Here is a 19,426-nt window from a genome sequence, read left to right as displayed (position 1 = left end):
ATAATTTTAGTGGAATATGTATATATATGTATTTATGTACACATATATGATTAAACTTTGCACTTAATTTTAAAATATTGGTCTACTTTAGGTTCTATAGGTATCTATTCCTTTTTTTTTGGTAAACATTTTCTTTACTAAGTATCAGAGCATTAGACAAGTATTTGCTTTATAGGCTGATTTCATAATATATATTGTAGGACTATTTTACTTCATGTATTTAATTTGAGAAGTGATTTGCCCAATTGTATGTCCAAATCCATATAGTAATGCATTTATTATGATGAATTTTACCTCTCTTTTGCCTAGATAGCCTACCAGAAAGTCAGGCTTATATTGAACATATTAGTAGTTGCCTAATGGGATACTTTTCTTTATAATATGAAGAAAAGTGCTTAGAGGCTATCCTAAGGCCCTTTAGAAAAGTAATCTCTTTAACACAATCTTTATTCAGTAGTCTCTTTGTGGTTCTACATAAAAGTTACCTTTGAGAGTATGATTTCACAGATTGTTAACTTTTGAATAAGGTAGAAACAGAAATAATTCTCTTTTATGGGAACAGTCTTTCAGCAATTAAAAGTTTTCCAGAATCTAGGGTCATAGGAGATTATTGACCATGAGAATCTTTCAAGCCTTGGAAGAAATTAATGAATAAGTAATTTATTTTCACAGAATGATTTTCACACAGGGAGTTACTATGAGTTTACTAATTCTCACTTATAGAACCAAAGCTACATGTTTCTGTATTTTCTCAAAGGAGTCTGAATATAAAACAGTAATTGAAGTGAAGATTTTGTTTTGTCACTGTTGTGTTTAAACATAACTGTAATCAAAGTTTGCCATCAAGTGTTGTTCTCCGGTGAGCTTAGTGTTGGTCGGGGTTCTGCCAGGGTAATGTATGCAGGGTTTATTCCCTCTATTAAGTAACTCGGAGAAATAAGTAAACAAATGAAAACTCCAAAAGAGAGCAACAGAAGTGTTCTACAATTTGAGGGAAATAATTTATGGAGGAAATGATTAAATGGCTTGACATTGTGTGGTTAAAGTAAAGCTCTTTTTTTGAGGAAACATAACTCTGTACTACAAATTAATAGCCTTTGAATATATATCAAACCCTTGATTATCTGAAACCTGGAGATAATGAGTTAGCCTGGATAATTATAACTGTGTTCTTCTAAAAATTGAAGTCATTTTATTTTAATTTGGGAGGGGAGAGACAGAGTCTCACTCTGTTGCCCAGGCTAGAGTGCCATAACCTCAGCCTTGGTCACAGTAACTTCAAATTTGTGGGCTGAAGCAATCCTCCTGCCTCAGCCTCCCAAGTAGCAAGGACTATAGATACCCACCACAATGCCCAGCTAATTTTTCTAGTTTTAGTAGAGACATGGGTCTCACTTTGCTCAAGCTGATTGCAAACTCCTGAGCTCAAGTAATCCTTCTGTCTCAGCCTCCCAAAGTGCTGGGATTAACAGGTGTGAGCCACTGTGCCAACCCTATTTTAATTATGTTTGATCACAAAAAATTGTACATGCTTTTTATTCTTTTTATTTTATTAAATTTGTGGTTTTAATAAAAACATTATTTTATTAATAAATAAAATTTATTATTTGTTATTTAACTATTCATTATTTGTGAATTATTAATAAATACTTGAAATAATAATTTCAAGCAATTTTTATTTCCATATTTTTATTATTATAGATTAATATGAGGGTACAAATGTTTAGGTTATATTATTTTCATTTCTAAGGTAAAGTTCAAGTTGTAGTTGAGCCTCTTACCTAAAGTATACAATGTGAGGATGTTCAGCATGCCCTCTGGGTAAATCGTTCAAGTACATGCTTTTTAAAATAAAAGGAAAAACAAAAATAGAATATGATTTGAGTTACAGACAGTGCTTAATCATGGATGACTAAACTTACAGTGTTTCACACTTATGAATGGGCTCCTAAGGGTCCCCATTGGGATAATTTATAATTAAATTAATAATTTGGATCTGGTTTTTGCCATGCATGTAGATAAACCCTCCTGGCATAAGTGGTTGGCTGACAAAGCATGTTTATGCTAGAAGTTAGTCTTGTTTATATGGTCGCTTACACACAGCATCAATTTTTTGAGTCTGTGTTTACCCTTATTACCATGCCTTCAAAGCAAAGCAAGTCCAGGTAAGCCTGCCACAAAGAGAAAGGTAGTTCTAATGAAAACAAAAAAAGGGCCAGATACCATCATTCCTTGGGAAAGCATTAGGGTTCAGTAGCTTGACTAGTGGAACAATTATAAAGGATAAAGTGAAAATGATGGAACATGTGAAAGGCAGTGCTCCAATGAAAGTATAATTTATTACTAAGTATAGTGGATTACTTATTGAAATGAAAAGGTTATTCTTGATTTGGTCAAAAGATCAAAATAAGTATAACATTCCCATTAGCCTAGCATTGACGCAATGTTAAGTCTCCTATCTGAACTTTTTATATGAGTTCGTTTTTATGTTCCATTTGTTTGAATTAAAAGAAAGAACATGATAGTTTCTGCAACTTATTATTACAGTACAGGGGTATTATTATTACAGTATTATGCTGTATTGTTATTATCACTGTGTATGCACTGTTCATCAGAGATCTGAAAAATGTACCAACCTTAAGATGTTCTTAGGAACTTACCTCATCAGAACTCCAGGGACTGCTTGTATTCTAATTCGAAGTTACCTTTCTAAACATCAATTAACATATATCATCATTCATATACTGATGTTATCAGGGCTGTATGCCACTATCCTGAATACTGCTTTTTTGACTCTTTTTCCCCCTAATTTTACTCTATTTTCTTTATGGTTTGTTTCCTACCTTGACCTGTTTGCCTAGTTATAAGGGATTACTCCTTACTTACAGGTTTTTGTTTTACATTAAGGGAAGCAAGTTTTATATGCTTCCAAAAATTGATGAAAACAATAAACTATAATTTGAATTCTTTTAATTCAGGGTCATCTTCCTAAATATCAATTTATATAATATACCACCAGCTATACTGTTATTGTGAGGGCTGTTTGCCCATTCTAAATCATCTTAATCTATTACTTTCTTAAAATCCCTTTTTATCCCTAGTTTTTCTCTTTCTTTGTAATTTTTATAACCTAAATGTTGCTACTTATAAACGAAATTAGATTCCAGATTATCAAAATTAATTGTAATTTTCCAAGGGAGCAGGGAAAGAGTATTTAAAGAGGTATTTGATATGCTAAGTATGGGTCTCACCAGTTCATAAAGCTGAGCAGCTGGGATATTGATAATTTTGTGTCTGTTAAAACCACAGTACAGTCACATTTAGCTGCATCAGTTACATGGTTCCATCCTCACAGATGAACTGGAGGGTCGCATAAGAAACCCTAATAAACAAAAATTTTTAATTGCCTAGTCAAGAATTTTAAGAAACAGCTGCTCTTCCCCATGTCCCTATAGATTCCAGGGTTTCAGTAGAAAACATCATTTTCTCTGCCCCAAGTATTAGCCTACTGTGACACAGAAGTACTGGCCTCCTAAACAGCTTTATGCAATGAGAGATTCTTGTGGATATAGCAAGCTTGCTTTAGTATGGAGTTTTCATTTAATTAAAGGCTTTGGGGGTTTAGGATGTTTACTTACTGGATGGAAACTAGAAAGCTTTTTCTCATATTTAAAACAACTTTCATTATTGAGGATCTTTTGGCGTTAATAATTGAGGTGTTTATCTTTAAATTCTGTGTGGCTTATTTATTCACTATTGCCAAGTTTCTAGAGCTACCTGAAGGCTAACTATTATGTATAACTTGGATTTTTAAATTTTAGTCAGGGCACACATAAGATACCTTAAGTGGCAGAATTTTCAACAATTATATATAGCACAGCCTTTAAAAAATTTTTTTGTCCTTAATACACACTCTGTTAACATGTAAATAGGTTATAACTGAACTGTCTATATTTAGTTTTAGGCTTCTGAAAAGATGAGTAGCATTTCTAAGGAAATACTGAAAGGAAGTTTTAATTTAATTTTTCAAAATATTTATGATTATTTGATATATTTGTGGCCCGAAAAATACTTGATTTCACATTTTTTAACTAAAGCAATTTTTTAATGGGGTGGTGGAAAAACACTGTTTTATCTTAGAAACGTTATAAACTTGCTTAAATATCTTTTCAAAGCTCTGACGTGGAACTTGGATCCTGTTAGGCAGGCTTTTTTTGTGGGCGTATTAATTCACATTCCACCTGCCAGTGTACCTATAGGTACAGACATTAAACCACACCCTCTGTTCTGACCTTTCCTCAGGGGACACTGACTAGAATCCTTTGGCTCAGCCTGAGAGGCTCTTTGAATAGCCCTGCTCAGAAGAGCTTTGCTTTTGAATCCAAAAGCAGCAAGAACAAGGGAAATAATGCTGCAGCTGCATTTCTCAAGACTGCTACTATGGAGATTTAAAACTTGACCTTCCATGTCAGGTTATTACTATGGACATATTTGATACTGAACAGTTTTATTGCTCAACTAATTAGATATTTATGCTTTCATTCTTGCATTTTCCAAGGATTTAATTGTTCCAGTTAAAAAGGTGTTTTTCGTTTGCCTACTTTTATTTCTTTTGTTATTTTTTGGTTTTTGTTTGTATTAGGGTTTTTTGGATGAAGATTATCAGAGATTAGTTTTTTTAGATTTATGGATTTTTTTTTTTTTTTGCTGGACTTGCCCACCTCTTTTATGGTTCAGTTGAGTGAATTTTATAATGTTTTATTTTGTTTGATAGTGCTAAAAAAGGTTTTCATACTGCTATGGTATATCTTGATAAACTAAAAAAGAACTTTTCAATGCAGTGGAACTTTTTAATGTAGTTATATCTTCTGGAATGGATTCTTATAGAACTTATTTGGCAACTGTCAAACTCAGTGGCTCATGGTTGGAGGAACAAGATGAAGACATTTACGAGGTTGAATCTCGTGTGCCTTTACCACATCCTTTTCCTCTGTGTGAACATTTGGATGAAAATAACTCAGTAATTATTAATACTTCTATTTTTCATTTTATCCATAAAAGAAATGGACACATATTAAAGCTTATTTCTAAAATTTCCCTACCTACCCCTCCTTATTCAGTAAGTATTAAAAAAACTTCATTTAGTTTAAAACTATGTATAATAAGAAGTAAAATTTTAAGTGCCTTTAGTTAGGCTAAATGGAATTTAACCCTGTTTTGGTGTTGTTTGGTGTGTTACTAATTCATCCTGGATGTATTGAAGGGCTAAATTTGGGCTACATTTTTAATTAGAGAAGCAGATAGAGTAAGATATTACATTCTTGAATGCCTAGCAGGCTATTTAAAAATATCCTACTTGTCCTTAAGATTCCTGCTTTTGTATGTTTATGATGCAAAATCATCAGCAAAAAGTGAAATGGTTGTATTTGAGGGACTAGACATTGTTATATCTAAAAAAGCTAAGCAAATTATCATTGAGCAAATTAGGAAATGTTTACAAAAGGAAAAAGGGAAACTTGGACTCTAATTTTACTTTTCTTGTTATTCTATGGAACTTACTTTCTGTTTTTAATATGCCTACTAATCTTGTGTTTAGCATGAAGAAACTTGCATGTTTAGTATTTCAGATGCATTCAGTTTTTAAATACGTTGTGAATGATTCACTACAAGTTATCCAGTATAACCACAAGTTATTCAGCACCTTTTATGACTTTCCTGGCTTTAACTATGCTGTATTAGCTAATATTTAACAAGCCAGATGGTTTTCAGAATAGTTTTGATACCTCTCCTGCAACTTTTTATTAGTGACAGACTATTTCCTGATGCTTTATACATACTTTTAATGTAATGATAAGTTTCTTAAATTCTTTGAAAATATTGAATGTGAAATTTCTATAGACTTCATACTGTTGTAGATATTAGAAATAAATCAGACCCTAACCAGTAGAAGAGATTTTTTTAATTCAGATGGCATTTGAAGGGGGTCTCTTATCCCAATATTTATGGATTCCATCTGCTATAAAAAATGAACTTTGCTAGATTTGCTGTATTTGATCGTTCCAGCCTTTTTGTTTTGTTTTGGAAAACTGAAGTTATTTCTTGCAGTTCTATGGTAAATATTTAAATGCACTATAACACTAGTTAAGTCTTGATAAGAAGTAAAGTACAGAAGCAAAGACATATTTGATTTACTTACCTAAAGCAAATGTTTGTTTTTTTGTAAATCCTTTGTTTTATTCCTATAGTAAATTTGAAGAGGAGGGAAAATCCTCTTTTTTAGTTACCTGTATTTACTGAGAAATCATTATGTAATGTACAGAAAAAAATTACATATTGTGTATAAAAGCAAGGGAAATAATTTTGTAAGACTGCTCAAGACTGCTGCTATGGAGATTTAAAATATAGGTTGTGACTATGTATAAATTAGTTCATACTTTATATTTTTATAATAAAAATATATATTGATTTGATTGAATTAATATATTAATATATATTATTGATTTAATATATATTGATATAATTGATTTAGTGACTAAAAAGTTTTAGAAACTCTTAAGATCCGCTTGCTATGGTAAATACCATTCAGATATGAAAACAGAAGTCTTCAGTTTAAGAATAAAATATTCTTATTTTATAATACATCACTGATGTCTGACTATAAATTATAAACCACTTCATTTAATTATATTTTAAGCATGAAGCATTATAGTAATATCTTTCCAACATACAAAATACTTTATGAATAAATTTGTAAATTCTCATGCTCAACCTTGCTTAGAGCTTATTGGGTTCTTTTTTTTTATTAAGTCATATATACATAGATCATGAATACATTTATGCCTTTGTGGGATTCAGTGTGTTGATTATTTGTACAAATTAGAGTGCTTAACACTGTGATTAAGTAAATGAGGTGAAGGCTATGTTAATTAGTAGGGTGTAAGCACTCTAATTTGAGTTTATTGTTAATATATATGGTCATTACTTTTTAAAAATTTTGGATTAAAAGTACTAAAATATTTTAGTTCCATTTTATCCCATATATTAGTTTCAATAAAAACAATAAGCAGGTAACTGATAGACAGGAGCGCAGAAAACTAAGGCAGACACAGTCACTTCAGTTTTCTGCTAATTGAGAGCTTTGTCCTTAAGTCTGTACTTTAAATTTAAAAATTATTTAAGAATTTGTAGTCAGGCTCGGCACTCATACTCAGTGGTTAGGGCACCAGCCACATACACCTGGGTGTGAACACAGCCTGGGCCTGCTGAACAACAATGACAACTACAACAAAAAAATAGCCGGGCGTTGTGGCGGGCGCCTGTAGTCCCAGCTACTTGGGAGGCTGAGGCAAGAGAATTGCTTAAGCCTAAGAGTTGGAGGTTGCTGTGAGCTGTGATGCCATGGCATTCTACCGAGGGCAACATAATGAAACTGTGTCTCAAAAAAAAAAAGAATGTGTAGTCAGTATGTGCCAGTGGTGATAATTTTATTTTAAAATTTTTTGAAACAAGGTCTTGCTTTATTGCCCAGGGTAGAGTGCAGTAGTTATCATAGCTCACCACAGCTTCTAACTCCTGGGGTCAAGTAGTCCTCCTGCCTTAGCCTCCTGAGTAGCTGGGACTCAGGTGTACATAACCACACCCAGATAACTTTTGTATTTTTTTAATAGAGACAGGATCTCACACTTGCTCAGGCTGATCTTGAATATTCTGAGCTCAAGCAATCATCCCACCTTGACCTCCCAAAGTGCTAGAATTATAGGCAGTAATAGTATTTTATGGCTGTGTTTATGGGCAATGCCTCTGTACTGTTAAGGTTTTAAAAATAAGCTGAGTATTCATAGAGTTTTTAGACATTTCACAAGTGGACAGAAATAGAAAGCTTTTAGTTAAAACACATGTATTATAAATATAATTTCACTTTGTTATGCCACTATGATTTTGTTAATTGATGCCATTGTATTAATCTTATATAATTAGCCCTCCACAGTGTACAGCAGATACTATAGGAGTCACATCAATGATTATTAAACATAAAAGTTTTTCATAGACCACTGTTACATAAAAGTCTGTAGTAGATACAATAAATTGGTTAACTTTATATCTTCCTTTATATGGTAGAGTATATATCCATTGATTTAAAGTGGTTTGTTTCCAAGAGAAACATATTCTTTTGTTCAATAAAATTAGAACACATCTCTAATGGAAAGTTGTACATAGCTGATCTACTTGTCAAATGTGACTTATCCAACCTGCTAATCTTAGCGTGCACTAGAAATACTTAAATGACTATAATTCAATAGTATATCTTTATTTAGAATGCCCTCCTCCTGGGCGGCGCCTGTGGCTCAGTCAGTAAGGCGTTGGCCCCATATACCGAGGGTGGCGGGTTCAAACCCGGCCCCGGCCTAACTGCAACCAAAAAGTAGCCAGGCGTTGTGGCGGGCACCTGTAGTCCCAGCTACTCGGAAGGCTGAGGCAAGAGAATCGCTTAGGCCCAGGAGTTGGAGGTTGCTGTGAGCTGTGTGAGGCCACGGCACTCTACCAAGGGCCATAGAGTGAGACCCTGTCTCTGCAAAAATAAAAAAAGAATGCCCTCCTCCTTTTTAAGCTTTAATGGGAATGACACTGGTATTCCCCGTACTTAATTTTCTTCCATGTATTCTTTCCCTCCTTGTTTAGCTCGAACATGCAAAAGTTACACAGACAGAGTTGATGCGTGAGTCATTTAGGCAGAAACAAGAAGCAGCTGAGTCCCTGAAGTGCCAAGAGGAACTGCGAGAACGCCTTCATGAAGAGTCCAGGGCCAGAGAGCAGCTGGCTGTGGAGCTCAGTAAGGCTGAGGGTGAGCGCCTTTGTGTCAGCCATGGAGGGAGGGTGGAGGAATTCTAGTATAAAGGTAGAGATTCCAATACACATCAGGTTTGAGAGCTACCAGTGCTCTCTCACTTAGAACTGAAAGTAGTTGTGCTATTTCTTCAGAGTTCTTCCAAGCAAGTTTTAAAATTAAGTGTTTTTACAAGAACTTATAGAATTATAGAAAATATTAAAAATTTTAGAAAACACAGAACAGATGGTAATGAGTTAGTTGTTACCGTTATCCCAGAATCCTAAAACAATTATTTTACTTTAAAGATGAGAAAACTGAAACCAAAAGATGTTAAATTGTCTAAGGAAGGCTGGATATGGTGACTCACACTTGTAATCCCAGCACTCTGGGAGGCCTAGATGGATGGATGACCTTAGCTCACGAGTTCAAGACCATCCTGAGCGAGAGTGAGACCCCTGTCTCTAAAAATAGCCAGGCATTGTGGCGGAGGCCTGTAGTCCCATCTAATTGGGAGGCTGAGGCAAGGGAATTGTTTGAGCCCAAGAGTTTGAGGTTGCTGTGAGCTATGCTATCACAGCACTCTACTGAGGGTGACAAAGTGAGACTCTGTCTCAAAAAATAATAATAGTAAAATGAAAAATAAATTGCCTAAGGGCACCATTAAATGGCGATTTTAGGCCTTAAACCTCTACCACCCTATGCTCCATTCACCCCTGCTGTTGTGCACATTGGCCTCCTAGAATTACTTAAAATACCAACTTCTCTGGTATATTTAAAATGTGATTTCATTTACAAGTATCTATATTTAGTTTTTTAGGAGTCTATATATTTGTATCTGTTTAAAAAAGTGAGTGATACCTACACAGTGTGGTACTTTAGTATAGTAAAGTACTAGCAAGTTCAGAGAAATTTCATATTTATGCACAAGGATAAACAAGAAAACATCTGCATTAAACATACCATATTTAAGGTTAGTAGTTGCTGTTACCAGTAGCAAATTCATTGAAGACTTTTAATAGGTTGGAATGATTTATATTAAAATCTAATGGTTAATGAAATGACTGATAATTCTGTTCTGTGTTAATTCTACTTTATAGGTGTCATTGATGGCTATGCAGATGAAAAAACTCTTTTCGAAAGGCAAATTCAGGAAAAAACTGATATAATAGACCGTCTGGAGCAGGAGTTGTTATGTGCTGGTAACAGATTAGAAGAACTGGAAGCAGAGCGGCAGCAGATCCAAGATGAAAGAGAATTATTGTCCAGACAAAAGGAGGCTATGAAGGCAGAGGCAGGCCCAGTTGAACAACGTATGTATTTTCAGAACTTGCATGAAACATTTCCCCAACATTATTCACATTCTTTAAAAGTCCAAGGTGGCTGTTTTTCCTCTTTCAGTGCTATTATTCATGTATTTTTATATAGAGTTTTTTTTTTTTTTTTACAGGTGTAGAGAAGTTTATTTGATTCGTTTTTAACAATTTCTTTTTTTTTTTGTCTGAAAATGCAATTTACTTCTATAATATCAGTCTTATAACCAACAACTTTGCTGAACTATTGTTTTAATTCTAAAGGATTATCTAAATTTTTTTTTATTAAATCATAGCTGTGTATAATAATGCAATCATGAGATAAAAGGTGCTGGCTCCATATACTACATAGAGATTTTAAAAATTATCAGAAAATCTACCTTATAGGCAAATGTCTTATTAGCCAACCATATGCAATTCTTATCTTTTTAGTAGAGATGGGCTCTTGCTCTTGCTCACACTGGTCTTGAACTCCTGAGCTCAAAGCATCTACCCACCTCCACCCCACAAAGTGCTAGGGTTATAGGCATGAGCCTCCACACCAGCCTGTAATAATGGAACTTTAAACCCTGTTTATGATCTCCTCTCACCTTCCTGTTGCACGTGCAGTTAGAATTATGTGTTTTCACTGATTTTATCAGTTTAGAAATACAACATAACATTTTTGGAGTATGGTGAAGATTTTTTCTGATTGCTCAAATTAGTTACTTTGCTCTAAACGTAGTTTAGAGTTAGTTTATTGTATTAGTTTATTGCTCTAAATGTAAGTTTAGAGTTGGAATTTTTAATGTGGAAAGACTATACATCATACATGTAAAATATGCAGGAAATGTTGTAACTTCACAAAATGTTACCAGTGATAATAATCAATGACTTCAGCTTTTGCTTTTTGTGTGCGTGCGTGTTGTGAATGCTATCCTATTTTAGGAAATGGAAGACATATAAATTTTTGTCGTATCTTTTTTCTGTTTTGTTTTTATTTTTCCTGTTCTCCTAGGACTGGTTGATGCTGCAGTGGATGCAGCACCTGGAGCAGGTGTGTGTGCACGGTTGCATGGCCAGTCCCTGGGTGGTAGACTTACAACTCCAAAGTATGGGTGAACCCTGGATTTTCAATCACTAACATAGCTCTAATTTTGCATTTTTGCTGTTGTGTTTCATACTTACAGTTTTTCTCTTCAACAACAACAAAAAGCCTTCTCTTACCATAAAAGTATACATGTATTTTTATGTGAAATTAACAGCCAAGACTGATAGTTACCATCATCTTAAAACCATTTTGATTTTGTTTGTTTAAAAAACTTTCTTTCAAAAATATGTTAAACTGTTCTTATCTATAAGTTTTCAAAAAGCTGTTTCTTAATTAGGAAGTATATAAGATGATGGTAGCAAAAGGATCAGTGAAATTTAGTAAGAGGCTTTCTGGTTGATTGGCCTTTATATTAACATGTAATATCAGTATTGTTTTAGAAAGAAATCTGTTTTCTATAGATCTTAGTCCTGAGTACAGAGTTGGCACAGCAATTAGCATGAACACTCTAGGGATTTTTTTTTCCATTTTCATTAGAAGATTCTTTTTTTTTTTTGCTATATATACTTCATTGTTGTATTAATAATAACAGCTAACACATAATACTTACCATATCCTAGGCACTGCTCTTTGCACATATTAACTCATTAAATCCCAAAGTTACTTAAAGAGATCAGTAATATTATCTTCAGTTTATGTATAAAAAAACTGATGGACATCACATTAAGTGGCAAATGCAAGGTAATTAATTAGTAGAGCTAGGATTTGAACCCTAGTAGTCTACTCTGAAGCACTACACCACACTGGTATACATGCTGGGTTTCCTTGATGCACATACGTGTGAGCATGCAAAGCAGCTTAGGAACTTGGATCTAATAAGGAGTAAGACTAACAGGATGTTCTGAGTATAGTTGTATTTCTTTTCTGTAACTCTTACTTACCTTGGTTAAAGATTTACATTGTTTGATCTTCATGTGTATTGTATATGCATATAAAATTGACTTTATGGGTTTGGAGTGATTGATTTATGCCTGAGGTGAAGAAATGGTGAATTTTTCCTATGCTTGAATTTAACTGGACTTTGTTTTTTTCCTGATAGTAAAACTAGACTTTTTGTCATTTGCTATGTTATTTTCACAAAAAATATTATTTTTAGTGACAGGATATATTCTCTTTTGTTAACTCTGTATAATTTTATTTATACTAGTTTGTTTACTTATGTAGGACTATGTTGAGATATTTTGATATTTTCATAAGGTAATACTTTGTGTATATTTAAAGTAATTTTCCGTCTATTATTTCATAAAGGTAAAATTTTGATTTTGGTAGTTATGGCTGTTTTAATTATCATAACATCACCAACTATGATTTAACTCAGGATACTTTTGCGTCTATAAACAGAATTACTACAGGAGACAGAAAAACTAATGAAGGAAAAACTAGAAGTACAGTGTCAAGCTGAAAAAGTACGTGATGACCTTCAAAAGCAAGTGAAAGCTCTGGAAATAGATGTTGAGGAACAAGTCAGTAGGTTTATAGAGCTGGAACAAGAAAAAAATGCTGAATTGATGGACTTACGACAGCAAAATCAAGCACTGGAAAAGCAGTTAGAAAAAATGAGAAAATTTCTAGATGTAAGTATTCTTAAATGTTGATTTTTCTCAATGGAATGCTACTTGCTACTATTATAGGCTGTGAATTTTGAATTATCAAGACTCTTTAATATTTTACTTATGTGTATTCTACCAATTGATCAAAAAATATTCAATTTAAATTCCATTGATTTTTATCATACAGCAATCAGAATTAATTAATATCAGTGGAGCTAAATAAATTATCAACAAGCCCTACCAGTTAGCCTTTCCAAAATCAGAGTTAAGAAGCTAATTCTAAAAAAAAAGAAGCAGCATCAACATATCCTAGTGTTTCATGTAGCCAGTGGCCAAAGCAGGTGGGAATTCCAAGAGCCAGTTGGCCACTCCTGCTTTAGTCTGACTATCTAGATATATGCAGGTAACAATGTGGTGGTTGGAAATAGGAGACTAGAACAGTTACCACGCTGCCATTACTGTCTTCCGATCTTCCTTTGCGGTTTTTTTTAAGAATGATAATCTCTTCACAGATCAGAGAATCAGATTCTTATACATTTTATAACTGTAGGTATATACATAGATTAGGATTTTAAAAATTGACTTACCAAATTATTTGTTTTAGTTATTTTGTTTAACCACTAAATTAACAGTGGAATTCCTCCTTCGTTCCAACAGTTGAATTCAGGTTAAGGTGAATTTTTTTTATTCTTCGTTTAACGTTACTTAAATAAAAAAGAAATGTTATTTCAGATAGTATTTAAATACTTACTGTTGGTAGAGGAGCCCAAATAGACTACATATCATACCAAAAAAGTTATCTTTTCAAACCTTGAGATATTCTATGATCTTCAGTCCTTTGTCTTCAAACTGTCACTAAAGGGGAAGTAAGAAAAATAAAAGCTTGACTAAATGTTGTTTCTTCAGTTACTGTTACTACTATTATTAAACTTCAGGAGCAAGCCATTGACAGAGAACACGAGAGAGATGTATTCCAACAGGAAATTCAGAAATTAGAACAGCAACTTAAGGTTGTACCTCGATTCCAGCCTATCAACGAACATCAAACTAGAGAGGTAAGAACTTAACTTGACCTTGTCTACCTTGTAATTTGTATCTTGAGTACAGAATAAGATGCACATTACAAAAAAACATAAAAGTGATTTACTTTTATTATACATAAATATTTATAATCAGAAAATTAAATGTTACTTAAAACACAAGAAAGTCATTAACCCTAAAAATTGTTGGTATTGAAATCTGGAATCAATCTCATTTGCCAATATCTGCTAGTACTGCCCCATTAAATAAACTTTCCTGCCTATTTCTCTGTTCCCATTCTCAACAAGACTGATCAAAAGTGTTATCTGTATTCACTCTCTACTGTCATGTCCTGTCCTCGGTCTACTCCAGTGAAGTTTCCAAGTGCTGTGGAGCTAAATAAATCCAGTGGGATTTAATACTTCTACTCCAAAGTGTTCTTGTGAAGGTTCGCAGAGCCTCATGGCTGTTATCAAATAATCCCCTGTCTTCATCTTAACCATCAGAACCATGTATTACAGCCTTCTTCCAGAATACTTTCTTCTCTTGGCTTCTGTGACACACCTGTTCCACTTAATGTCCCCTTATACTGTATCTCAGTAAATTCTGTACCTTCTATATCTTCTTGCTGAGACCCAGAATTTATCCTTGACTCCTCTCTTTTTCCTCACCCCCTCCTTCCAACCCACTGGTGGTCAGCTTGCACTACACCTTTCTATTGTTCCTACCTTGTTCATCCACTAAACCCTAGTTGTCATCATTGTTTGTAAGCCGTTGTGATGACCTCCTGACAAGTCTCTTTGCTTCTTTTTCACCCCAACTGTCCATTTTCCTCATGTAGAAACATAGTCAGAACTTCATATTTGCCAAATGAATGCAACATGAATGAGGGAAGATTCATTGTATAAACTTGTAAAGATGGCTTATCATGATAAAGACATTATGCTTGGGGTAAGGCAATCTCAGTTTCAAACATGATTCTGCCGTTTACCAGACATGTAGCAATGACTTAAGTCTCTCTGTCTCTCAAATCTCTGTTTCTTCATTTCTGAGAGGGAGACTGTAAGAGCACCCTTCTCATTGAAGTATTGGCCTGCCACATAGTGAACACTTACATTTAGTATTATTTCTGAAAACAGTTTTTATTTCTAAGGTAATTTCTATGCACGTCACTGAGTTTTATTTCTCTTAAAAAAGAGTTCCAAACACCTGTAAACTCACTGTAATAAAATTTTATTCACTAAAGTAGTAGGAAAGTTATCAGTTCCCACAGACTTTGTAGTTCTAGTCCTTATTCCTAACAAACGTACATACTTTGACCTTGTAGAAAATAGTCATTAGTTTGTCAAAACGCAAAAGAACATTTAAACTCTAAGGACTTAGGGCCTGGCGCGGTGGCTCACACCTGTAATCACAGCACTCTGGGAGGCCAAGGCAGGTGGATTGCTGGAGCTCACAGGTTCAAGACCAGCCTGAGCCAGAGCAAGACCCTGTCTCTAAAAATAGCCAGGCATTGTGGCAGGTGCCTGTAGTCCCAGTTACTCAAAAGGCTGAGACAAGAGAATCGCTTAAGAAGTTTGAGGTTGAGTTGCTGTGAGCTATGATGTTTGAGGTTGCTGTGAGCTATGATGCACGGCACTCTACCAAGGGTGACAAAGTGAGACTGCCTCAAAAAAATAAAAATAAATAAATAAACTCTAAAACTTAGAGTGTCACATTGTATGGTTTTCTTATATTTGAAAAGGTGGTCCTGCCTATTCATGAAACTTTAAGAAACTAGTAAGGATGTGCGATGTTTGATGCTTTTCCAAGCTTTTGTTTTTTTTGGTTGTTCTCTCCCTCATCTTGCCAGATCTGATTCCTGGCTTCTCAAGATCAACAAATTCTAACCACAATAATTATATATTGTGCGATTTTTTGTACCTGTTTCTTAATCTATTATTGTTAAAGTTTCTTCTAAATAGCTTTATTATTGTCATCCTTAAACTTCTAATGTTCTTGCAGTTATTTAATGTTCTGAGGAATCATTGTAATTTGTAGGAATTCTCTCTTGAGTATTTCACTGACAAAAGGTGGAATTCCTTTATTTCTTTCTTTCTTTTTTTTTTTTTGCGATTTTTGGCCAGGGCTGGGCTTGAACCCGCCACCTCTGGCATATGGGACCAGCGCCCTACTCCTTTGAGCCACAGGCGCTGCCCAGAATTCCTTTATTTCTTAACATCACATGTCTTTTCTTTTTTTTTTTTGAGACAGTCTCACTATGTCACCCTTGGTAGACTGCCACGGTGTTATAGCTCACAGCAACCCCAAACTCTTGGGCTCAAGCGATTCTCTTGCCTCAGCCTCCCACGTAGCTGGAACTATAGGCGCCTGCCACAACACGCGGCTATTTGTAGAGATGGGGTCTCACTCTTGCTCAAGCTGGTCTCAAGCCATGAGCTCAAGCAATCCACCCACCTCAGCCTCCCAAGTGCTAAGAGTAGAGGCATGAGCCACTGCGCCCAGCCTCACATGTTTGTTTTTTTTAAAGTAAACTTTCTCTCCTCACTTGATCTGAACTAATCTCTTGAATTATTACTAATCTTTATATTCTTCACATCACAGAACCATTCACTAGAGGACCTGCATATCAGTGTAAGGGAGTATGTCTTAGAGAGCTTCACTTATTTTGGGCAGATGAAAAAACAAGACTAGCAAGGCACTTAGGGAGGTTCTCAAGATACACAGAGGCTTCTCACCACCCTCATTCTCATCTCTAGTCTGAGCTGAGGAATGTGTAGATGTAAAAAGTGACTTATAATCCATAAAAGGTTTTTTATATCATTTTATCTCATGGAAGAGTAAGGAAAAGTAGTGTGCAAATTTGTCTTCTTTATCAGGTCTTAGTGTGACTGTCATTAGATAATTCAACATACTAAAACTGTGTTTTTCCTTCTTTTCTAGACAGAGAAAGTGTTAGTCTCAAGAGAAAGAACTTTTTTTTTTTTGAAGAAGGGTCTCTTTCTGTCACCCACACTGGAGAACAGTGGACTAACCATAGCTCACTGCAACCTCAATACTCCTAGATACAAGGGACCTGCCTGCCTTGGCCACCCAAAGTGCTAGGATTATAGCATGAGCCACCACACCTGACCTGAGAAACAACTTTAAGGATTGTGTGAAAACAATTTCTTTCTTTGTTTTTTGCAGTTTTTGGCTGGGGCCGGGTTTGAACCCACTACCTCCGGTATATGGGGCCCGCCCCTACTCCTTGAGCCACAGGCTCCGCCCAGCAATTTATTTCTTTTTTAATAGTGTTGTTTTTTTACTAGAGTTGCCAAGTTTTTTTTTTTTGTAGAGACAGAGTTTCACTTTATTGCCCTCGGTAGAGTGCCGTGGCGTTACACAGCTCACAGCAACCTCCAACTCCTGGACTTAGGTGATTCTCCTGCCTCAGCCTCCCAAGTAGCTGGGACTACAGGCGCCCGCCACAATGCCCGGCTATTTTTTTGTTGCAGTTTGGCTGGGGCTGGGTTTGAACCCACCACCCTTGGCATATGGGGCCGGCGCCCTGCTCACTGAGCCATAGGCGCTGCCCTAGAGTTGCCAAGTTTTATCAACGTGGGAACTGTCACCTTGTTGTAGACAATAGTTGTTATCCTTAAAAAATTAAATTAGGATAGCATTTAAAAATACTTTCTGAAAAGAATACCTTTTAAAATGAAAATAAATATATTTTATACAGGTTAACTATCCCTTATTTGAAATGCTTGGGATAAGAAGTGTTTCTGGTTTGTTTTTGTTTTCGTTTTTTGAGACAGAGCCTCAAGCTGTCACCCTAGGTAGAGTGCTGTGGCATCACAGCTCACAGCAACCTCCAACTCCTGGGCTCAAGAGATTCTCCTGCCTCTGCCTCCCAGGTAGCTGGGATTACAGGTGCCCACCACAACGCCCAGCTATTTTTTGGTTGCAGCCATCATTGTTGTTTGACGGGCCTGGGCTGGATTCAAACCCTCCAGCTCAGGTATATGTGGCTGGTGCCTTAGCCGCTTGAGCCAAGGCGCCAAGCCATTGTTTCTGGTTTTGGGTTTTGTAATGTTTGCATAACATTTACCAGGGCAGCATTTCTAATCTGAAATCAAAAATACTTAATGAGCTTTTCATTTGGATATCATATCAGCACTCAGAAAGTTTCAGATTTTGAGCCAGGCATGATGGCCTGTGACTCTGTAACTTCAACTACTTGGAAGGCCGAGGCAGGAAGATCACTTGATCCCACTACATCACACTGAGACCTAATAAAGAAAAAAAATTTGCGTACTACTTTTCCTTACTCTTCCATGAGATAAAATGACCTAAAAAAACTTTTTATGGTGAGGCACCTGTGGCTCAAAGGGGTAGGGCACCGGCCCCATATGCTGGAGGTGGTGGGTTCAAACCCAGCTCCGGCCAAAAACTGAAAAAAAAAAAAAAAAAAAAAAACCTTTTATGGATTATAATTTGAAAACAGTCACTTTTTACATCTATATATTCCATCAGCTCAGAAGAGATGAGAATACAGGGTGGCAAGGAGCATCTGTGTAACTTGAGGCTGTAGTGAGTGCGCTATGATGGCACCTATGAATAGCCTGTGGGTAGCCCCTGCACTCCATCTGCCCTGGGCAACATAGGAAGACCTCATCTCTACAAAGTTTCATCTTAGAGCATTTCAGATTTCAGAGATGTGAAATTAGGGATCCTCAACCTGTAGTTAGGAGCTTGCTGAATTTTGTTTCAATTATAATTTTTGCTTCATGTATTTCAGGTGGAACAGTTAACAAATCATCTGAAAGAAAAAACAGATAAGTGCAGTGAGCTTTTGCTCTCTAAAGAGCAGCTTCAAAGAGACATACAAGAACGAAATGAAGAAATTGAGAAACTGGAGTTCAGAGTAAGGGAACTGGAGCAAGCCTTACTCGTTAGTGCAGACACTTTTCAAAAGGTATGCCATTTTATTTGGGCAAATTGAGAGTTTTAATCAAGATTACCTCAGTTACACAAACATTAGTCCTTTTAAAGAAAACATTATTGAGTGCTTGATATTATATGTAAAATATGAAGTGTATATCTTTGTCTTTTTGTTAACATCATAATCATTTCTGTTTAGTTTTATTTCCAAACGTTGCTTACATATCTCAGTCCTGAGAAAAGGTTAGTTGAACCAGAAGAAGTAATTACTCTTTTAATCATCAATAATAGCTTAGTGAACAATGGACACCAGTTTAAGCTGATGCTGTACCCTAAACTAAGCAGTAGTACAATCCATCCCCATTGTGTGTCCGAAAGCAAAAATGAATAAAAGAGCAAGATAAGAAAACTTGGCAAGTGGTTAGATAGATAGATTTCTGTTTGAATTTATGCATTCAGAAATAAATATCTGTAATCTTTTGATTATTCACTAATGTAGATTTTCTACTCCTAATAAAAGAAAGAGAATTGCTGCTTCTGCCCAAAACAGGCATAATCAAAATTTAATGTTTAACAATTTGAGAAAGTTTGTATATATTTAAAGGTAGAGGACCAAAAACAGTTCGGAGCTGCTAAATCAGAATTGTCACTGGAAGTACAACTGCAGGCTGAGCGAGATGCCATAGACAGAAAGGAAAAAGAG

The 19,426-nt window shown here is 35.3% G+C and overlaps 1 protein-coding gene across 7 annotated transcripts in view; it reads left to right on the top strand.

Annotated features, from left to right (window-relative positions):
- Nucleotides 1-19,426, top strand: part of AKAP9 (A-kinase anchoring protein 9) — a 193,706-nt gene that overhangs the window by 135,102 nt on the left and 39,178 nt on the right. For all 7 annotated transcript variants that reach the window (XM_053608480.1, XM_053608479.1, XM_053608477.1 and 4 more), the window contains 6 exons: nucleotides 8,680-8,842; nucleotides 9,925-10,137; nucleotides 12,569-12,801; nucleotides 13,713-13,832; nucleotides 18,581-18,757; nucleotides 19,328-19,426. In XM_053608480.1, the coding sequence (XP_053464455.1) occupies nucleotides 8,680-8,842; nucleotides 9,925-10,137; nucleotides 12,569-12,801; nucleotides 13,713-13,832; nucleotides 18,581-18,757; nucleotides 19,328-19,426 (1,005 nt within the window). The remainder of the gene's footprint in view (nucleotides 1-8,679; nucleotides 8,843-9,924; nucleotides 10,138-12,568; nucleotides 12,802-13,712; nucleotides 13,833-18,580; nucleotides 18,758-19,327) is intronic.

The sequence above is a fragment of the Nycticebus coucang genome, chromosome 11 (assembly GCF_027406575.1).
Source record: "Nycticebus coucang isolate mNycCou1 chromosome 11, mNycCou1.pri, whole genome shotgun sequence".
NCBI lineage: Eukaryota > Metazoa > Chordata > Mammalia > Primates > Lorisidae > Nycticebus > Nycticebus coucang.
Note: the sequence above shows the minus strand (reverse complement) of the source record. Positions and strands in the feature narration are given on the sequence as shown.